The sequence below is a fragment of the Mustela erminea genome, chromosome 21, assembly GCF_009829155.1.
Source record: "Mustela erminea isolate mMusErm1 chromosome 21, mMusErm1.Pri, whole genome shotgun sequence".
In the NCBI taxonomy this organism is placed as follows: domain Eukaryota; kingdom Metazoa; phylum Chordata; class Mammalia; order Carnivora; family Mustelidae; genus Mustela; species Mustela erminea.
The window spans coordinates 16,832,394-16,853,942 of NC_045634.1; the positions used below are offsets into that span (position 1 = coordinate 16,832,394).

General features: G+C 42.8%; 1 protein-coding gene across 8 annotated transcripts in view; it reads left to right on the forward strand.

Annotated features, from left to right (window-relative positions):
- Positions 1 to 21,549, forward strand: part of MTUS1 (microtubule associated scaffold protein 1) — a 162,218-nt gene that overhangs the window by 127,859 nt on the left and 12,810 nt on the right. For 7 of the 8 annotated variants that reach the window (XM_032329320.1, XM_032329322.1, XM_032329323.1 and 4 more), the window contains one exon: positions 7,414 to 7,480. In XM_032329320.1, coding sequence (XP_032185211.1) covers positions 7,414 to 7,480 — 67 coding nt within the window. Of the gene's footprint in view, positions 1 to 6,280; positions 6,405 to 7,413; positions 7,481 to 21,549 lie in introns of those variants that run through there. The other variant, XM_032329326.1, reaches the window with a different exon arrangement.

Here is a 21,549-nt window from a genome sequence, read left to right on the forward strand (position 1 = left end):
GAGCGAGGCACTTGGTCAAGCCACGCTCTTGGTCTGTGCCTTTGCAAGTTACCACGCTAATAGACAGTTAAGATCAATACTTGAACATTTTACAGCTTTGTCCAGAAACGTTTTTTTTAAACATTTTATTTATTTATTTGACAGAGAGAGATCACAAGTAGGCAGAGAGGCAGGCAGAGAGGGGAGGGGGCGGGGAGGCAGGCTCCCTGCTGAGCAGAGAGCCCAATGCGGGGCTCCATCCCAGGACCCTGAGATCATGACCTGAGCCGAAGGCAGAGACTCTAACCCACTGAGCCACCCAGGCGCCCCATTTACCTAGTTTTTATTTACAGTAGTATATAGCCCTTCTGTTTCTCTTTAATATGTAAGGAAGGAATTGGAAAGCTGGCTTATTCAACCAAGTAAGCTAAATTGGAAATGACATAAGATCAAATGTCGGAAACAATTAGTTTGTCTATTTTGTGATAAACCAATTACTTTGATTTACTATATCTAGCCTAATGAACCCCTCATTCAATTCCCATGTGAGATGAGTCAAGTGCTGTGAGCCCTCCTCCCACAGTGTTGCTCCCCCTTTTCCGTTCATACTGATTCCAGCATTGTTTGGACTCTGGATACCTGTCCAATAGATTATGATAACTTCTTAATTAGTCTTTAGGCCTGCACTCACTTCACTATAATCTATTCCAAGCACCGCTAACAGATTCATCTTTCCAAAGCATTCCACTGTACTGATTAAAACCTTCAGTGGTTTCTCCATTGTCTACAGCCTACCTGTCCAACATGGCAGCTACTAGCTTTATGAAGCCACCAAGTACTTAAAGTACAGTAAGGCTAAATTAAGATATGCAGACAAGCGTTAAAATATACGCATGGATTTCAAAGACAGTATGACAAAACGGTGTAAGATACTTTGTGAATAATTTTGAAATGATACTGTGTTGATATACTGGGTTAAATAAAACACATTAAAATTTAATCTTACAAACTTTTAAGAAATGTGGCTATTAGGAAACTAAAATTACATACATGACTCACATTCTACTTCCTCTGGATGACTCTGGGGTGTAACTTGAAATATAAGTCTATAATCTGGCACGAGCTGCCTTTTTAGCCTTACTTCACTGCCTCTCTGCTCCTGCTTTGTACTTAGTGAGGTGGAGGGGAAGTAAGAGGGATGTAATGTTTGTTGAATATTTAGGAAGTTCTAGACATTAAGTGTTATCCAAAGACACCAGTTGGAATTTACTAGGAAGAAAATGCAGGCATAGAGCTGTTAAGTAACTTGACTATCAGCAGACAGATAGTTAGAGGAAGACCAGGACTTGCACCTGGGTCTAAGACACTAGGAACTCAAAATCCCCTTTGAACTTCTGTGCTTTTTCATCCTCGGTTCAAATACCATTACTGGGCTACTGCCCGTCTCCCTAATATCCCTACATGTTCAGCTCTTAGAGTAGCATCCCATCACTACCTACATGGGATTCACATGGATTCATTATACAAACAGCCACGTCGAAAATGCAAGTTATATAGATCAGGCAGGCCTGCTTTCCGTGGTCCTTGGTGAGGAAAGGCCCAGAAGTGGATGTGAGATGAAAGACCCATATCTGTTCTTCCTTTGGTTCCTAAATCCCTCGTGTGGCATGAACCTTCCACAGTCGGCATGCTCCTGGGGTTTCAAGATCCTCTTTTCCCACACAGCTTCGCCCGCAAACACAAACCAAACACTGTGAGATGCTCAGTGGGAGAAGGAGTAGATGGAACACTAGAGGAAAAACCTCCCTCCATTGGATGCGGTGACAGATATTTTGTCAGTCAACAACAAGGCAAACTCTTACTGAGTTTCTGGGATACTTTCACTGTATGGGAATTTCCTCTTGCACCTGCCTTTAAAGGTTTTAATGCCCATGTAATTGTGACTCCACTCAATTTATTAAAATTCAGCTCAAAAGCTCCCTCTTTTAGGGGCACCTGGGTGGCTCAGTCTGTTGAGCATTTGGCTTTTGGTTTTGGCACAGGTCATGATCTCGGGATCAGGGACTCAGCCCTGCATCTGGCTCAGTGTTTAGCAGGACAGTCGGCTTGAGGATTCTCTCCCTCTGTCCTTCCCCCTGCTTGCACGCGCGTGCACGTGCGCGCACACACACACACACATTCTCTCTCCCTAAAATAAATAAATCTTCAAAACAAAACAAACTCCCTCTTTTATTTCATGGTCCTTCTAGCTCTATGTTCAGTCTACCTTCTGGATTCTAGGAGCACTTAGATTTCTCTGTCACTCTCTCCTTATATTACAGGTAACCATCTGCACTCGTTCTGCTTTTTAAGACCAGAAGCTCACTGAGAACAGGATCTGTGTCTAGTTCCTTCTTAGGAACCCACCCCAGCAGCTATGGCAGGGCTTTATACGTAACAGACATGTCATTTGTACCTGAACGAACAAATGAATGGGGAAGGTGGATTCCCAGGTGTAAAGACGAACATCTAAAGTCATTATGTGAATGTTCTTTGCTCTTTAAAACCAATCAGCAAATATTTACTGATTGCCTAATGTGTACAGGACACTGTTATAAAACAGCAAAGAAAGACATAACCAGGGGAAAAGTTAAGTAATTCTTCAGAACAATTTTCCTCTTAACCCTTTGGTTCTCTCATACCATTATAGAAGTGATTGACGGATTGATGTACACGTAGTTAGATATGGATGGTAGATGTCAACTGATCTATATACATACATATCTTATTGCTAAGTTTTTCTAAATGGTTTTAGAGCATTAGAGTGTGAATAAGAAGGATTGATTATAGGGAATCCTAGAACTATGACTTATCCTTTTGTTGCAAATCTGATGATGATAGTTCATTATAAAAGTTCTATAAGTGCCTCATCAATCTGGAAACTAACACCACACTTTGTTTCCTGGAGGACACACTGTTGCTGGTTTTAGTTTGTTCCCAACCTCGGTTTTTCCTTGCGTAGTTGTGCAATGTTCTGTACAAACAGCCAGTGTGAAATCCAACCTAAAGTAGTACCCAAATAAGACACTAGCAGTCTACTATATGTAAAAATGTCTCAGAGCAAAATAGAGTGGACATGATTCATCATGTGAGTGGTGGGGAGAAGGTCAGAGACCGCACACATCTGAGCCATCCGACAGGGCTCTTTTCTGCAAAACCCACTGTGCTGTGGATGATTCTCAACAGCTAACAGATTCAGGCCCCCTGATGGGACGGCAGCCAGAGCTTAAGTGCCTATATCCAGGGGACTCCTAATTAAATTATAGTGAATCCAATTTTTCCTTGGAACACTTCATACATTTAACACATGCGTAGAAAAGCATATTTCTCTCCAGATACCTGCCTCCCTCTTTATTCATATTGTGTGGAATTCTGCATGTTAAAATACAAAGAGGATTTAAACTTGTTACCTAGACTATAAAGAGTTTCTCATCTAGGACAGAAACACTGATTTAGGAGTAGCTGAATAAAAAGAAACGGGTAATCAGTATCAGAGTGACAAAATGTGTTTTTATCATCTATCTTAAAGGGCAAGTTCCCAAAGAGAGTCAGGCAGAAACTGACACGGACTATGGTGTGGACACTGCAGTTGGCATTTCACATAGGATTTTTTAAAAAGCCCTTGGTTTTTCCATTATCCTGTACTGCTTCCCCCCAGATGAGATCATCTGCCTTGAGTAATGACTGAACAATTGAGCATGAACATTTTAGACCTACCTAGGTCCCAAGCTGCTTTTCTTTTTAAAAATCAGGGAGGGGCGCCTGGGTGGCTCAGTGGGTTAAAGCCTCTGCCTTCGGCCCAGGTCATGATCCCGGGGATCGAGTCCCGCATCGGGCTCTCTGCTCCCCGGGAGCCTGCTTCCTACTCTCTCTCTGCCTGCCTCTCTGCCTACTTGCAATCTCTTTCTGTCAAATAAATAAATAAAATCTTTAAAAAAAAAATTATTTAATTGAGAGAGAATGAGTAGGGGAGAGGGGCAGAGGAGAGGGAGAGGCAGACTCCCCACTGAGCAGGGGGCCTGATACGGGGCTCAGTCCCAGGATCTGGGGATCATAACCTCAGCCAAAGGCAGACAATAACCAGCTGAGCCACCAAGGCACCCCGGTTCCTAGCTTCTTGAGGGCAAGAATCATGTCTTAAATTTCTTTCATGTTTCACCCAACATCTTGAATGGTCCTTGATTAATTGGTTCATAGCAATAACTTGCCAACCAATTTGGAAAGATAAATGTCTAATCTAGGCTTTGAGGGGAAGGAGATGGTAACAGTGATTGACGCTGAGGTTTCTATAATGGGTCAGGTGAAGACCATGCTTTCCAGATTGTGAAAGTGGGACACATGGCAAGTGTGACTTGAACAGAACAAGGAAGGAATTAGAGTCTAAACAGGACTGGAAGATCGTGGTTCTTAGAACTAGGGTAAAGTTTCTTTTTCACATATCCCATGGAATACTCTTCGAGTGAGGGCATTTGTGTGTACAAAGAATATGGGACATGAACCTAGCAGCCCTCTGCGAGGTCGTGTGTAGGCTTGCTCTCACTAGTGCAGGAATGAATTGGTGGAGATCAGGACTGTGGTGGAGGTGGCACTAATAGAGAAAGTGTGGTAGATTCAAGACTCGTTAGAACTGACTAACTTTGGAACAACTCATTTAGACAAGAGACTGGCTGGTGACCTCACAGCCTTCCTGTCTCTGTGTACTCGGATTGACAGAGCTTGGAAGACACCGGTGGCTTCTGGACATTGAGTAAGGAAGGTAGAGTGTGGAAGTTGGGGGAGGTGTTCACATGGACTGAAATTCCCTGTCCCCGAAATCTCTTTAAGAAACCAAGGGATCAGGTGGCATATCTCTGCTAGGATGTAAGCATTTCTACAACATTACTCCTGGGAACTGTACATCAGCTTAGTTTTTCAGTCCTCACTTAGCATATTTAGGAAAGTTTGAAAAGTAATTTCTTGCCAGTTTTGCCTTCTACTAGCAATTTAACTACTCTTAGAAAGTGAATTTTAAGTAAGTCCTGAATGTTTTGCAGGATTGCTTGTGGCTTTTAAGCTTTAGGTTTTTTTGACATGGAGTGACAAAGCTTGCTATTACTTACTTGAACTAAATTGCTAAGCAAACAAAATTAAGGCTTAAATTCATGGCATAAAGGAGAAGCATGTGATATATGTATTTTTATGTGCTTTCCCCCCAGTTTTATCCAGGTTGATTTTCCTCAAGGCTTAATTTCTATATCAGAAAACTCATGACTTGTTCATTTTTTTAAAACCTGGACTCACTGATTTGTGATTTCAGAACAGCTTAATACTGCACTTTAAAATCAAGCATTTAGGGGTGCCTGGGTGGCTCAGTGGGTTAAAGCCTCTGCCTTCGGCTCAGGTCATGATCCCAGAGTCCTGGGATCAAGCCCTGCATCGGGCTCTCTGCTTGGCGGGGAGCCTGCCTCCTACTCTCTCTCTGCCTGCCTCTCTGCCTACTTGTGATTTCTAGCAAATAAATAAATAAAATCTTTTTTAAAAAAATCAAGGATTTAGAATCCATTAATGGCAAAACATACTCCATGAAGACATGTCCTGAACTCGCAGTCACTGTTAACTGTCCATATGACCGTGTTAGCACGTTGTTCCTTAAGTTCTCAGCTCTTTTAGTGAGAGACCACCACAAAGCAAAAAAAAGCTTTGGATGATGTCTGCTCTCCAAGTCCCCAGTCAGCATTTCACACTTGCCCTTTAACACCAGTGGACCATGTTCTAAGCATTGAGATTAAATTTCGCGGCAAGCACCATCCGTTCCATGATAATGTCATTTTAAATGGTAAATCACAAAACGCACACTTGGATTTTTCTTCACTTAGTTCATAGTCTTCTTCAGTATACAGGTTTCGGAGAGCAAGTTTTTCTTTTCTCTTGATAAGTGTGATAATCTAATGACCTCAATTAAAGAGGGGGACTAAAAAGGCTCACAAATCTAAAAATAACTCCATTATCCAGGCAGAGAAGGTCCGTTTTTCTTTCCAGTGTATTAGCTGATATTTAAGTAAGTGGCCATCGATCAGTCTAATGTCTGGCTCTCGTTTTTCATAAATGAAGGGCTGTGGCTTTAAGTAATCGCAGGCTGCTTGTGCCAAAGGCAGAAGCTGCAGAATCAGCTTCTGCCAGGAGAGAGGCATACGGTAACCTGCAGGACGCGAAGTAAGGCTAACCGAGGACCAATGGCGCTCCTCCCGATAGAGCTTTGAATGTAGGCAGACCCGACTGGTGGGTGGTGTGGCCACCTGTGCACTTCTTGGACAGTGCGGGGGGTGGGGACAGTTGGAGACAGAAGCTGGAAAATGGGCTGCTCCAGCAGCAAAATGTGCCTCTATCCTCCATGTGCAGCAACAAGGGTAATTAGTATTTGCTTCTAGTGCGTTTCTGGAAGACTATCAGGGACCGAGGCAGAGGTGGTCTGGAACTAGTGGGGGGATGCTGTGAATGGCAAGCAGCTCCTGCCTGCAGATGACTGGGTCTCATGATCTCTGCAGTAGTGTAAGCAGGATGCCGCCGGAGCTCCGTCCCGGGTGATCTAGTGAGGGCTTTGAATTCTGCCTTTCCCTTAGTTAATCCCTGGTGGTGGGGTATCTACCTTTTAAGAAACTATCGCTGTATTTGGGGGGGGGGCATGCGTGCGTGTGTGTGTGATCTCTTTGAGTTGCTGGGAACTTGGAAATTGTTCTTCTTTGCAGTATAAATAATAGCTTTTTTGATACTGAAACAGTTGCCCGATTCTCTTTGATTTGTTTCTCTAACGTCACCTTACAATTATAGCTGATCCCAAATTTAATAATCCTTAGAAAACTAATGCAGAGCTGAGTAAAATTAATCTAATTTTGTCTTTTTGAAGGATTGTTTTTGGCTGTAGCTTTATAACAAAGTTTTATGTCCCTTTTAGAAGGATTGACCTTGCAACAAACCTTTTTTTTTTTTTTTTTTTGCAAATACAGGACAAAGTGCATATAAGTGCATACGTTTAGAACATTAAATATTTATCTTACTGATTACTGCTTTATTGCCCTTGGAGGAGAATGCATTAAGTCTTAAGTATGCATTTGCTGAGAGGTTCCGCAGATCAGCAGTGAAGGCTGGCTCAAAGTAAATATTTTTAAAAGTGCCATGCAGTGTCTCAAATGAAAGTTTCACGAGGACCTGAGAAAATAAAGATTGTTGAAACATGAATTTCCTTAACAACTAAGGGACATCTGTGTTTTTTTTTTTAACAACTCAAACTGTTAGTCTAAATGATTCATATCTTGGCTTCTCCGTTCTGAGTCTCATTTTCCTGGTGATAACGAATGTGTGCCTTTCTGAAAGGGACCCTCTTGAAAACATTAGTAACTTGATGTGTGTTTTCCGCAGCGGGAGGAAGCACTGAAGCAACACAAAACCCTATCTCAAGAACTTGTTAACCTTCGAGGAGAGCTAGGTAAGAGCTTGTTTTTTTTAAATTTCTTTGTAAGTTTTTGTTTTGTTTTGTTTTGTTTTGTTTTTGCTAAGTTTCACAGCACAAGGGGACAGCTGGAAAATTTGGTTTTCCTATCGGCATCGCGGCTGGAGGTGCAAGCTGGCAGTGGCTAGCTGTCCCACTCTGCTATCTGTGCAAACACTTACTATCAACATTTCTTTTGAATCTTGGCAGCTTGACCTCCAGTTCACAGAATTCCTGGCACTGATCTGACTAAGCCTAGCAGAGCTTCTGATGACCAAAACGTTACTCTTCCTAAAGACAGGGCAGAGTGATTTCTGGAATTGTATGTGCTCCTGTTAAATAATCCTGTCATACTTTTTTTCTGAACCTCTTTCTGTGTTAAAGAGTGATGAGAAAATGCCTTTTCTGATAATAGTAACTACATTACACTTGCTTGGGGCACTTTGAGAGGAGTGAGCCTACAGGAAAGAAGGACGTGTGCATCCACGGTGGCCTGCCTGGAGAAGGCATCCTCTGTGCCCCTGTTACAAGTTGAACAGGGCTTATGGTGAATAAGGACCTGGTTCCTCCGGTAGCCATGCGTCTCCAGTGTCTGTAGCACCCACTACCCAGGGCTGTGGTTCCCAAGCTGAGTTCAGTTTTGGGTCTTGTCTCTCCTGGAAGGGTCCTCAGGGTTCGGGCGACAGGGGCAGTACTGCCTTTCCTACCTCATGTGCTGTGTTGGAGTGAGCCAGCTGCCTTGGGATCCCCCAGTCAGCCACGGGCACCTCAGCCCAGGAGAATCAGCTTCCGACTTTTGCTTCAGCCAGCTCTGGAGTTGTTCATTAAAAGGCTGAGTTCCTTGCCCTTTGCAGTTTTCTGTGTATGCTCACAGCCTCCTCTTCAAGTGTGAGTGGCTGTGCGTATAAATAATGCAAAAGCAACAGCCAGTGTTCATCCAGTTCTAGAAGAAACTGCCCATTTTTCTTTGCACAAGACCAGAATTTCAACATTGTCAGTATAATTTGCTGGACTTGAAGGTTTTCTTCCCCTGCCCGCAACCCCCACGAAGACAAAGATCAAAGAGCAGTTAATGTGGGGCCATGACTTGTCTCTGCATTCCTCTACCCCCTCCACCCGCCAAGGAGAGGCAACCCCAAACTCTTGGCTCACCCTCCAGGATCTTAATACCTGGCCGGGGCATCATTTTCTCCTGGCCTTATTTTAGGCTATGGAAATGAAGAACTCTTTATAAAAAAGGAACGTTAAGACAGATGGAACTTCGGGACCCCAAAGACTCGCGAGTTCTAGGGAAACAGTTCAAGGAAACCACAGCTCGAGGCTTTCCGCCGTGTCCACCAGACTGCACTCCTTTCGATCGCCCAGATGAGCCCCTTAATTTGCTTTTGTCTGTGCCTTAAATAGTGTAATGGAGCTGGAGTGAGCGGGTCAGGAAAGAGGCCTTTGTGTCTGTGTTTCGGAGTTGGTTATGACCCCGCGGAGGTGGAGATGAGCCTACCTGCTGGTTCACGTTTCAGCCTCTCCCCGAGGCGAGGCCAAAGCAGCGGTGGAACACTGCGCTCATTCATGCTGCTTGAATGGGGGGTCCTCTTTTTACCTGTTCGTGGAGAGTGCGGTGAAATGATCCGAATGGGGATCCAGGTCCTCAGCACTCCCGTTGGTCACAGAGCCCGACAGGAAGTGGCCTGCCAGTCAGTACCCATTCGCCCCTATTCTTCTGTTTGTGATGAGGAGAGTGCGCCCTGGTGTGTTTCCCTGCCGCTGGCCGAGTGTCCGGATGCCGGGGTTGGCCAGTGTGTATCGTTCGTCACACAGGTGGGAGCTGGCTGACCCCGGCAGTAGAGGATTCTGGTCAGGAGAATGAGTGAGGCGACAGCGCGAATGTTAGTCAGCGGAGGGGATGATGGGACTGTGTCGCTGCCCCTGTTGCGTGAGGTAGGGCTGCCCAAGGAACTATGGAGAGCATTTGGGGAATGGTTGACTCCCGTGAGGGGAGAGAGGGGAAGGCTTTACATAGTTCTTCTGATGGAACAGTCGAGGAAGAACATCCTAAAAACTTCCAGAGGGATTGTTCATAGCATGAACCAAGAGGAAAGAAGATAGGTTACATAGCAAAGTGGGAAATGCAGTTTAAAAATTTGAGGCAATAGGGGCCCCTGGGTGGCTCAGTGGGTTAAGGCCTCTGCCTTCGGCTCAGGTCATGGTCCCAGGGTCCTGGGATCAAGCCCCACATCGGGCTCTCTGCTCAGAAGGGAGCCTGCTTCTTCCTGTCTCTGCCTACTTGTGATCTCTGTCAAATAAATAAATAAATCTTTAAAAAAAAAAAAAAAAAGAAAGATTTCATTAAAAAAAAAATTTGAGGCAATAGTATAGAATGCTTAAACTGTGTGGTCCCACTGTCAGGGTCCAAATCTTTGGTGGCCGGGTGATATAGGAGCAAGTCACGTGACAGGTCTTGAGTCGTAGTTTCATTCTCTATTCAGGGGCACTAATAATGGCCTGCTCAGGGGTGGTCGTGAGGATGACATGAGGTAACTCACTGTGAAGTGCCTAGCACCAGGTGTTACCTACTACTAAATAGTAGGAATTCACATGTGTGCAGTTTATAGCTATGTAGTAATTACCCACATTGGCTGTTTTTGGGGGGCATGGACTACACTGCAGGAAGGAATTGTAATTAGACCAAATACTATTAGAATCCCTCAGGATGGGTTGGGTGTTATGTTTGTTTGTTTTCCGACTCCCAAGTCAGAAGGGCAGTGAGACGTGGTGGGTCCCTTCCTGATGCAGTAGAAGGGCTCACGATGTGGAGTCTGTGGTGTAGGAATGGGTCCATGTGTTCTAGCTAGGAGTTGCCTCACTTCTTTGAGTCCAATTTCCTCATGGGAGATAGGAAGTTAATGTGTATCTGGCTGGATTGTCATGGAGCTTGGATAAAACAGTGAGATATATGAAGCAGCTGTCATAGCGCCTGGTCCGCCACAGGAACCTCAAGAAGAGAAAGAGCTGCTATGCTACCATCACTGTCATCCAAGTGTCCACCATTTCTCTCCAAAATCATGGGGGGCTCTTGTTGTCAGTCTCCCGCTGGATACTGTTTCTTTCTCTTCTCTATGAAACTATAGGCAAGGTTCCTAAACTAAGAACTACAAAAAAAAAATAATAATAATAATAATGTAATAAAGGACAGTAGAAACTCAGGAGCACTGAAACCCAAGTAGAGTCTGTGATAGTGACCTTTGGAATCTGCCTCCAACTGTCTGCTCCATTGACTGACTTTCCTGTTGTCTCACTGGTTGCTCTGACAAGTGTCCTCTTCTGCCAAGTTCACCCAGCTGAGCCCAGAACAAAAGCCGTAAGGCTCCCCTGCCCCTGGAATCCTCAATACTTTACAACCCTGTATTTATTGTGTCTTGTGTTTTCTTGTTGTCTTCAGATAGTAAATTGCTTCATTTCAGAGATTCTTTTCTCCTTACTATGGAAAAAATATATATGCTTTCCATTTTCCCAAGTAGTTGATAAGTACTGATGGGCATTTGAAGTGTTTGAGTGTTGGTTTCTTTGTATTTAAGGACATTGTGTGGAAATTAAAATTGCACAGTGAGAGGAAAATAGCCCATAGTTACGGTACCCTTGACAGAACATTTATTTTTGCATATTCTCTTGTGTCTTTGTTTATATGAATATATATGACTTCATATCTTGACTTGTTTGTGAAGTTATGACTTACATAGAGTGGAATGCTTGTTGATAAACACGTATATAACCTGCACCTTTATCAAGGTATTGAAGATCTCTGTCCTCCCAGAAAATCTCCTCATGCTCCTTTCTGGTCAGTGACCACCACCCCCCCAAGAAGCAAACACCGATCTGATTTTTATCATGTAGGTTATCTTGTGTATCCTAGAATTTCATATAAATGGAAACATGCATTATGTTGTGTCTGATATTTTTCACACAGAAAAAATCCTTTTGAGATTCATTCATGTTATTTTATGTGTCTTCTGATCTGTTTTTCGTGTGTCAAACCCTTTTCCATCTTGCCTCTTAGTCTTTGTTATGGTTATGTTGAATGACTTGGGAAAGTCTTCGTGGATGTTGCTTGATTTCCCTAACCCCTTTAGGGTTGGAGTATAGCGAGGGTTTCACTGTTCGCTGTTAGCCCCTCCATTCCCCTGGTTTCAGCTACAACCTGTGGGTCATGATGCACTGATTTATTATCCTAGTTCTCTCCTTCCAAGCTGTAGATGAGTTTTGCCCAGTGCAGAGCTGCCTCCAGGAGAGCCAGTGGTTATAATCAGACCTTCAGACTCCCCAACCCCTTGCTTCCAGAATGTTCTGCAGTGTCTCCTCATTCAGGCCTCTTTTCCTCAAAGTCTGTTTATCATCTTCTGCAATGACATCATCACTCACTCACCACCCAAGCTAACAACAGGTATCACACACCTTTTCCTCCATCTTCTACGTAGTAGTCTGTGTTCTAAGTATCACAGTATCTGGATCTGTCCCTCCTCTGCCTTCTGGCTGCTGCTGTTCTAATTTTAAGCCCCATAATTGCTCATGCCAGATACATTCCAGTGGTCACCCAACAGGTCACCTTGCTCCAGGCCTGCTTCTGTCCTCTCCACATGCTACCGGGACCATATATAAAATAAATCTCACATCTGTCCTCTATTGGACATCTTTAACAAACATCAGTGACTTCATTTGGGCTTTGGCAGAAAGTCCAAATATCCTCTAGCTGCCATGTATGGTTTGACTGGAACTCTCAGCCCAGCTTCGTGATGTCAGGACATTCCTTTGCCTTTCTTCACACCTTCTTTCCTTTCCTCAAACCCCAGCCATGGATCCATTCATACCTCTCTGACACATGATATCCTCTCTGCTTGAAATGCTCTCTTCTTTTTTACTGCCTTTCTATTTTTGCTTCTTAAACTTCTCCCCACCTAGAGTGACTCACTGAGTCCTAATGAAAATATCATATCATCAGCTGAGTTTTACCTGATCTTGCAAGCAAGTTAATTGTGCCTTCTACTGTGACCTGCAAGAAACTCTGTTCTTTGGGTAGTTTCTAGACCTCTTCTCACAATCCAGAACCATGAGCCCTTCAGAGACAGTATCTCCTTCATGTTTGCAGCTCTCCCTGCTGATACCTTTGTGCCTGGCATTTATTACCTCAGTGAATGAGTGACTTTTATATTGAAGATGGTAACTAGGGAAAGTTGGTATTATCCTTATAAATTATAATACTCAGTGGTTTTGTGTACACATATTTTCCTACAAACCATTTAAAAATAACATGCATATTTTTAAGACTGAATAATAATAAAGTAAGGTGAACTATAATTCCCTTGGAAATATTTTATAATTATGTCTGACAATGCCATTAGATCATTTGGAAAGTGTTAGCCCTTGAAATAGATGACAGGTCAATTTAATGGTCTGTATCTGCAGCAAGCATTTGGCCTCTGGGATGGAGAATAAGTATATCATTCTGATTTTTTTAAGAGTTGTGTTGGATCAAACCCAGTATGATAGAGAACCATAAATTATGACCTTTGGGAGTTCTTACTGCTTTTTGTTAATCACTAGAATCACATTTTTATCTAAATTAATGAAGAAAAGGTATTTATTGAAAAGGTATTTTATGTGTTTAGCCATCAGAATTAATAGCTAATGTACATCTTTTTTATAGATGTTCCATCGATTTTTATTCAAGTTTTTAATCCTACTGAGACTTAAAAACCTGGTCAAATGAACTAGATTTCAGAACTTGGAATTCTATTCAAAGGCAGTCCTCTAAATTTAATATCATTTGCTCTGAGCTGTTTGGACAATGCACATCTCTCTCTTTTTTTTTAAAGATTTTATTTATTTATTTGACAGACGGAGATCACAAGCAGGCAGAGAAGCAGGCAGAGAGAGAGGAGGAAGCAGGCTCCCTGCTGAGCAGAGAGCCCGATGTGGGGCTCGATCCCAGGACCCTGGGATCACGACCTGAGCCGAAGGCAGAGGCCTTAACCCACGGAGCCACCCAGGCGCCTTGCACATCTCTTTTATACATTTGTCCTAATAGTGTCTATTTAATGCCACAAATGGGATTTGAACTCTTAATTCACTAGCACTAGTTGACTGTTTTTCTGTGTATGTAAAAATTATGAGCTGGATATGACAGTAAGATCTACTGAATGCCAGCTCTTTCCCGACAGCAATACTCAGCTCCAAGTCTACTGGTTAGTATTTTATTAAATGACAGGAAAGGGACGGGAAGGGAGGGAGAGAGAGGGAGGAAGGAAGAAAGGAAGGAAGAAAGAAAGGAAAAGTAGCTGAGGCTTAAAAGTGAAGTAACCTTCCTAAGGTCAGACAGCCAGAGAGCAAAGTGCCTGGGTAACGGCCTACGTAGCCTCGGTAGGTCCAAATTCCTGTTCGTGGTAACAGGGAAAGCATGATGAAAATATTCGAAAGGTCAGAAAATCATGTGATATAAGTACTCCTTTGCATTGGTAACAAGTTTTAGGATCTTTCTATTCAATTCAAAAATTCAGGAAGTACTGTCAGATTAAAATAGGACTTGTTATTGTCAGTTAGGGAAAAGTGACTTGGCTCTGCCAGAAGCAGTGTATAAATTGTCTAATCAACACTTGATTGGTGTCTATGAACTTGAGGCTCCCACACACCTTGTGGAATGTGTTAATTCTTTCATGAGTTTTGTCTACAGTTATGACTTAACAGCCTGTGTATTTAAAATAATTTTTAAACTCTGTAAGGTTAAGTCGCTTTGGAGTTGCAGAATTCCAGAAGTGGTTTTTGAAGTGGGCTTTAATGAAAAAACTGCTAATATAATGAGAACCAACTGTATACCCAAAGAGAATTCTTTCTCTTCCCTGAGCTGATTGAGGATGTTTTTGATACCACCTCAGACATAAATCATTTTCCCCATCCATGGCTGTCCATCGCATACTCAGCCTTTGGCTGGCTGTGTCTTCAAGTAAAAGGTCACATTCTGTCACCTGTACAGATACATAGTAATACCAAGGGTATCTGTTTTGAAAGCCTATAGAGTCTTCTTACTTCTTCTGTAACTTGTCCTAACTTGTCCTTGTCCAGTTTTGATAGGATCAGTTTTGACTAATGTCCTATGTCCAGAATGCTGGTTCTCAGACTTCCCTGTGTGATAAAATAGACCAGGTTAGAATCCAGATTCATAGTTGTGACTCAGGTGGCTTGGGAACAGAGCCCAGCAATGCGCTTCTGATGACCGTGCAGGTGATTACCCTACAGTGCTCCGTGGGGTACACTTTGACACCACCCTAGGTGTCCAGAATGTTGTTTTTTGATTTAAAGTATATACAAATCAAGCAAGCCCAGCGAGATAGTCAACAGTAATGCTGGGAAGCACCAACTGAATTGAGTCTGTTCTTGTACATCGGCTTCCAAATGAGCTTTAGATGCGTTGTTTTGCTGTCAGTGTGATTTCTTTAAAGTCCTAACTGATTTTTCTCAGGCCTGAAGCGTAGAACCCTGTGTCTGTTACCCAGCCAGGCTTGGATCTCTGATCCACTTTCATGCCTAAATGTTTTCACTGGTCCATGGAATGTTGCTGTTGTCATTGCGAGAGCGTCTGTTTTGCAGCATGTCGTTGGCCAGTGAGTAAGCTGAAAAACAGCAGAGCCTTTTCAGACTTTTATTGGCAGCGAGATCCACGGGCTCTGAGGAGGCCCAGCTGGCCCCTCTGTACCTAGATTGTCTGGCTGGGCCAGATCATCTCTCTCCACCCCACTGCCCCCACCCCCATTCAACACAAATCAGTATTGAGGGGGTGAGATCTTTTTTTTTTTTTTTTTTTAAACCTCCCTTATCTTATCTTGCGGTTTTTCTAGCTTCTACAAGAGAACGTGCCTTAATAGTCTGAGACATCCCTTGCAGGTAGAGATTAAATTCTCGCTTACACATTGCAAGTTGTGGGGCACCTGGGTGGCTCAGTGGGTTAAGCCTCTGCCTTCGACTCAGGTTATGATCTCAGGGTCCTGGGATCGAGCCCCGCATCAGGCTCTGTACTCAGCAGGGAGCCTGTTTCCGCCTCTCTCTCTGCCTGCTGCTCTGCCTAATTGTGATGTCTCTCTCAAATAAATAAAATCTTAAAAAAAAAAAAAAAGACACATCACAAGTTGAGAAAATAGCCCTCAGAACCCAGATGAGGTTCTGAGCTCTGTGCTATATATCTGCACTGAAAACATTGAGTAGATTGGCATCCTGGACCCAATTCTGCCCCTTCAGTTCCCTTGCCAGTAAAAGGAGATTGAAGATAATATCTCTTTTATTAACTCAAACACCGTTACATGAAATCATGGGCATGAGAGCACCTTGTAAAGCATGACCTGAATTTAAAAGGAGACTAGTATGAGTTACTAGAGAATTGAGAGGCCAGGCATTTTGTAAAGCAAATTCCTAATAAGTTAGGATTAGTGAGAGGCTTTTGAAAATCGTTCATGTTGATTCACATAATTCCCAGGAGCCATCAGAAAGCTGTCTGTAGCTCATTTTGAAATTTAGAAGAAGACTGTTCTCTGTCATGTGACTGCCACATTTCTTGGTCATAGAAGGAAGGAATATATTTTGGAAAGAAACTGGAGGTCTTCTGAGTCAATGATCATGGCACAGGCAGTTTGTGAAGCCTTGCTCTACAAAATCCTTACCAAACACTAAAGTTAGCGGAGCGGGTGGTGTTTGTTCCTACCTTGCTCACCAGGAAACTGAGAGGCAGAACGTTGGAACTGACCGTGATTGGATAGTCTAGGTCCCTACCCTTTGGTTGTAGGCTCCTGGTCTTTCCCCATGTAGTGATTTACTTTTTTAAAATGGCATCTTGATAACTTTATTCACTTATATCTCCTATCTCCTTTAAACAGATGAGACCCTAGTTTAAGAGAGCACCCTCCAGAGTCATTCACTATGGGAGTGGGTCATGACCAGGTATCCCTCTATAGAATAAGAAGAATATTCTGAAGTAGTTCTGCTACTATGGTAAAAGATAGTGTCCCCATTCACGCTTCTGGGGCTGGGGTACAGGAGAAGTAAGATAAGATACTTACTTGTTTCCCCTTTACTTTTATAGACAATTGGGAGCATATTATACATGCATTTCTGCACCTTGCTTTTCCACTTGACAGATCTTGAAGTTCAGTACATAAAGAACTTTATCAGTCCTTTTAAATAGCTGTTAAATTGTCTTATTTTTGGAAAGCATTCCATTGTTTTGATACACCACAATTAATTTAACCGGTTCCTTCCTAGCAGACATTAGGGTGTTTCTGATGTTTTGCTGTTACAGAAATGCTCCAGTGAAAAACCCCAACATCCCTCATTTTATGTATGTGGGAATATATCTGTATAAATTCTTACTAGTGGCATTGCTGGGTCAGTGGACTATGCAGAGAAAACATGACAGGCCAAAATTAAGGGACATTCTAAAAATATCTGACTCCAAAACTGTCGTGATGGGGGGATGGGGGAAGACCCACTCACAGACCAGAGAAGACTCAGGAAACATGACAGCTAAATGCAGTGTGGTATCTTGGATGGGATCCTGGAACAGAAGTAAGGGATAAAGTTTGGAGTTGAGTTCACAATAGCGTGCCAATGTTGGTTTCTCAGTTTCAACAATGTCCCATGGTAGTGTGCAGTGTTAATGTTAGGGGGAAAGGGGTGAGAGGTATCTGGAAACTCTTCTCTCTTTGCAGCTTCTCTGAAGTTCTAAAATTAATCTCAAAGTTTTTTCTTAAAAAAGCATTAGTGGAAAACTGGTAAAGTCCAAGTGAAGTCTATAGTATGGTTGCTAGTATTGTTCCAGGGTTAAAACCTTAATTGTGACAGATGTCTCATGATTACATAAAATGCTGACATTTGGGACAGCTATGTGGAGAGTATATAGAAACTCTGTGTACTATCTTCTATAAATCTAAAATTTTTCACAATTAAAAGTTTTTTTTTTTTAAAGATTATTTATTTATTTATTTGACAGAGAGAGATCACAAGTAGGCAGAGAGGCAGGCAGAGAGAGAGGAGGAAGCAGGCTCCCTGCCGAGCAGAGAGCCCGATGCGGAACTCGATCCCAGGACCCCGAGATCATGACCTGAGCCGAAGGCAGCGACTCAACCCACTGAGCCACCCAGGCTCAGTTTTTTTTTAAAGCAAGTGTACTTCCCTGAGAAATGTGTCTTTATTTTTCCTTTTCAAATTTTTATTTAAATTCTAGTTAATTAACATACAGTGTAGTAGTAGTTTCAGGAGTAGAATTTAGTGATTCATCACTTACATACAACACCCAGAGCTCATCACAAGTGCCCTCCTTAGTCCCCATCACCCATCTAGCCCTTCCTCACCCCCATTCCTCCATCAACCCTCAGTTTTCTCTGTTGTTAAGAGTCTCTTATGGTTTGCCTCTCACTTTTTTTCCCCCTTCCCCATGTTCTCTGTTTTGTTTCTTAAATTCCACGTATGAGTAAAATCATATGGTATTTGTCTCTCTGGCTGACTTATTTCGCTTAGCATAATACCCTCTAGTTCCATCCACATTGTTGCAGATGGGAAGATTTCATTTTTTGATGGCTGAGTAATATTCCTCTGTGTGTGTGTGTGTGTGTGTGTGTGTGTGTGTGTGTGTGTGTACACCACTTCTTTTATCATTAATCAGTAGACGGATATTTGGGCTCTTTCATAATTTGGCTGTTGTTCGTAATGCTGCTATAAACATTCATGCCCCTTCAAATCTATATCTTTGTAGCCTTGGGGTGAATACCTAGTGCAGTTGCTGGACTGTAGGGTTTCTATTCTATTCTTTTTAAGGAACATCCATACCGCTTTCCAGAGTGGCTACACTGGTTTGCATTCCTACCAATAGTGCAAGAGGGTTCCCCTTTCTCCTCAACTTTGCCAGCATCTGTTGTTTTCCGGTGTTTGTTAATTTTAGTCATTCTGACTGGTGTGAGGCAGTATCTCATGGTTTTGATTTGTATTTCCCTGATGATGAGTGACATTGAGCATCTTTTCATGTGTCTGTTGCCCATCTCAATGTCTTCTTTGGAAAAATGTCTATTCCTGTCTTCTGCCCGTTTCTAAACTGGATTATTTGTTTTTTGGGTGTTGAGTTTTAGAAGTTCTTTATAGATTTTGGATACTAACCCTTTATCAGATATGTCATTTGCAAATCTTTTCTCTCATTTTGTGGGCTGCCTTTTGGTTTTATCAATTGTTTCCTTTGCTGTGCAGAAGCTTTTCATCTTAAGTCCCAGTAATTCATTTTTGCTTTCATTTCTCTTGCCTCCAGTGACATGTCTAGTAAGAAGTCGCTATGGCCAAGGTCAAAGAGGTTACTCCCTGTGTTCTTCTCTAGGATTTCGATGGTTTCCTATCTCAACTTTAGGTCTTTCATCCGTTTTCAATTTATTTTTTTACATGGTAAAGTAAGAAAGTGGTCCAGTTGGGAGAAAAGAGTGAAAGTGTCCAGCACTAAAAGCAGGTGTCTGACTTCCCAGATGGCTAGAAAGAGAGAGGGACTCAAAGCAGGAAAGAAACGTTAGACACAGGCATCTCATCTCCCTCATAGCTGGTGCAGAGAAGGGGGAACACTGCTTGAAGAAGGGTTGCCACCCACAGCATGCCTACCAGAAGCTCCTGGAGAAAGTGTGTCTGTACAGTTGGGGAATGAAGTCCTCTTATTTTTTTCTTTATCTTTCCTTTCTGTCACAATGTGTGACACACAATATGTGGCATCATGAAAATTTGTATGATTTCCATGTGACCTTACCTCCTCCTTTTTTTCTTTTTTTAGACTCTATGTCCACCTTAGATAAAATCCTCTAAAAGTTGGGAAGATTCTGTTGCACCCAGTGTTAAGAGCAATAGGAGTAGGAAGTGAAGGTTGGAGGTGTGTGGGTACCATAGTGCCTCACCATATGTGTGTGTGTATATATATTTAGGTTTGACTACTCAACAAGCAACGCTGCTTTTTAACTGTCACATTGGGTCCTGGGACCCCAAGCATGTCTTGGAGGACTCTTCAAACGCATTTGAACTGGTGGACTTTTTCAAGGCCAGGAATAAGAGTAATAACAGCATTTATCACATACTGACTTGGTTCAGGCACTGGGTCGAGTGCTTCTCCTGTATTATCTTATTTAATCCTGCAGGGAAGGTGCTAAATATTATCTGCATTTTTAAAAAATGAGGAAATGAAGGCTTAGAAAGCTTAAGTAATTTGCTCAAATCACATGGCCGGTAAATGGTGTGACTGAGAATTGAACCTAATTATTCTAGCTCTCGTCTTTTAAGTCATTTATTTATACTCCCAAGGATTAAAGTATTTTGGGTTGTCTCATGATGAAGCATGCTACCCAGATACAAAAGTGAAGAAAGCTCTGTAACATTTCGCAAGAATATTGCAGCTGGAGGGCCATGTAGGTTTACTATATAAACAGGACATTTATCAATCTCCAAAGTGAAATGGGTCTCTATGAGATGGAGAGAATACAGATCTAACCTCCTCCTCTTAGAAAAGGCCACCGGGACTAATTAGGTAATGGCTGTGCTTCTGCTCCTCGGGGATAATGGCTAAGCGGCCCAAGATGAATCCAGTTCTGTTTTTCAAAGGTTCTAATTGACCGTGACATGGGGCCTTTTCTAGAGGTCATCCAAATAACTATGCGAAAAGGGAAAATGCTGAGCATCTCACCACTTTTTCTGAAATACTTTTTCCTTCTCAGTTATGTATGCTAAAACTATGTTGTTCCTGTGCTATCATTGGCTTAGAACTCTTCACAGGCATGGTTTGTCCCAGGGTGAAAACACCAACTTCTGTTCTGTTCCATGACCGTCTGCTTTAGGGGTAGCCTTGTAAATGAGTTTGTTTCTTTCTTTCCTAATTCTGAAAACTTTTTCTTATTCTAAGGTGGACTGCTGGAGATAGATAGCTTTTGCAGTTCCTCTACTCTGTCTCTCGACAGTGGTCTGTTGGCACCCTTCGTCACAGACAGGCTTTTAATAATCGCCTAATAGAACAGACTAAAACATCAGGACAGAAAGATTACTTTGTACTCTATGGATGTTGTATTTGTGCAGTAACTCCTTGAAACCCGTATCACCTAATACTATGAAAGCTCCTTGCTTGCTTGCTCAAAATCCTGCAAAATCTCCTATTTTGTTCTGGCTTTCATTGGGTGCCTGATGAATTGCCTGAAAGCGAGTGGAACTCTGAAGAGTAAGCGAGGAAGAGACAAGGCCGAGCACAGGGAGTAAGAGAGAGAGGTGGCATTAGACACTGCTCCTCTGCTGTCCTAAGCACAAGGGCAAGTCCATGACTAAACCCAAGGGGTCACATCCATCACCCCTCCCCTACCCCCAACAGTGTGTTTCTGGCGAGACACTCAGAACCTTGAGGCAATGCTGACATGGATGTCCTTTCAAAAAGTATTTCATGAGCCAAATAAAAATGTCCCTTCAGGATCCCAGGCCAGTTAAGTCAGAGTAAGGCTGTTTATGTGAGCGATGATTTCAGCCCAGCTGTTGTCCGCACCGAACCAGGCCTGTTGCAGAGCAAAGGTCCGAGCACAGCTGCCGGCTGATGTCACTGCCTGGGGCTGGGCCTGCGCTTCAGCTTGTGGTACTGACTGTGAGCAGACAATCCTCCCTCCCCGGGCTGGCCCTGACCCATTTTTCCTTTCCCCTCCCCTCTGCCTTCTCTTCACCTCGCTCACAGTGGCCAAGGAAACTTAAACACTTTCAAGCTTTGTTTTCTTTTCTTTTTCTTTTTTAAGATTTTATTTATTTATCTGGGACTGAGAGGGAGCACAAGCAGGGGCAGGGGGAGGGGGCCAAGGGAGAGAAGCAGGCTCTGTGCTCAGCAGGGTGTGAGGCCTCTGAAGGAATACCAATAGGGGACATGTGACTAATAATATTTCTACTGCCACATGGCATAGTATCAAGAAAACAAGTCTACCTCATTGTTGGAAATTCATCCCAGAAACTGGCCAATTTCACATTACTTAAGTTGAATGATCATTAAGCTAAAC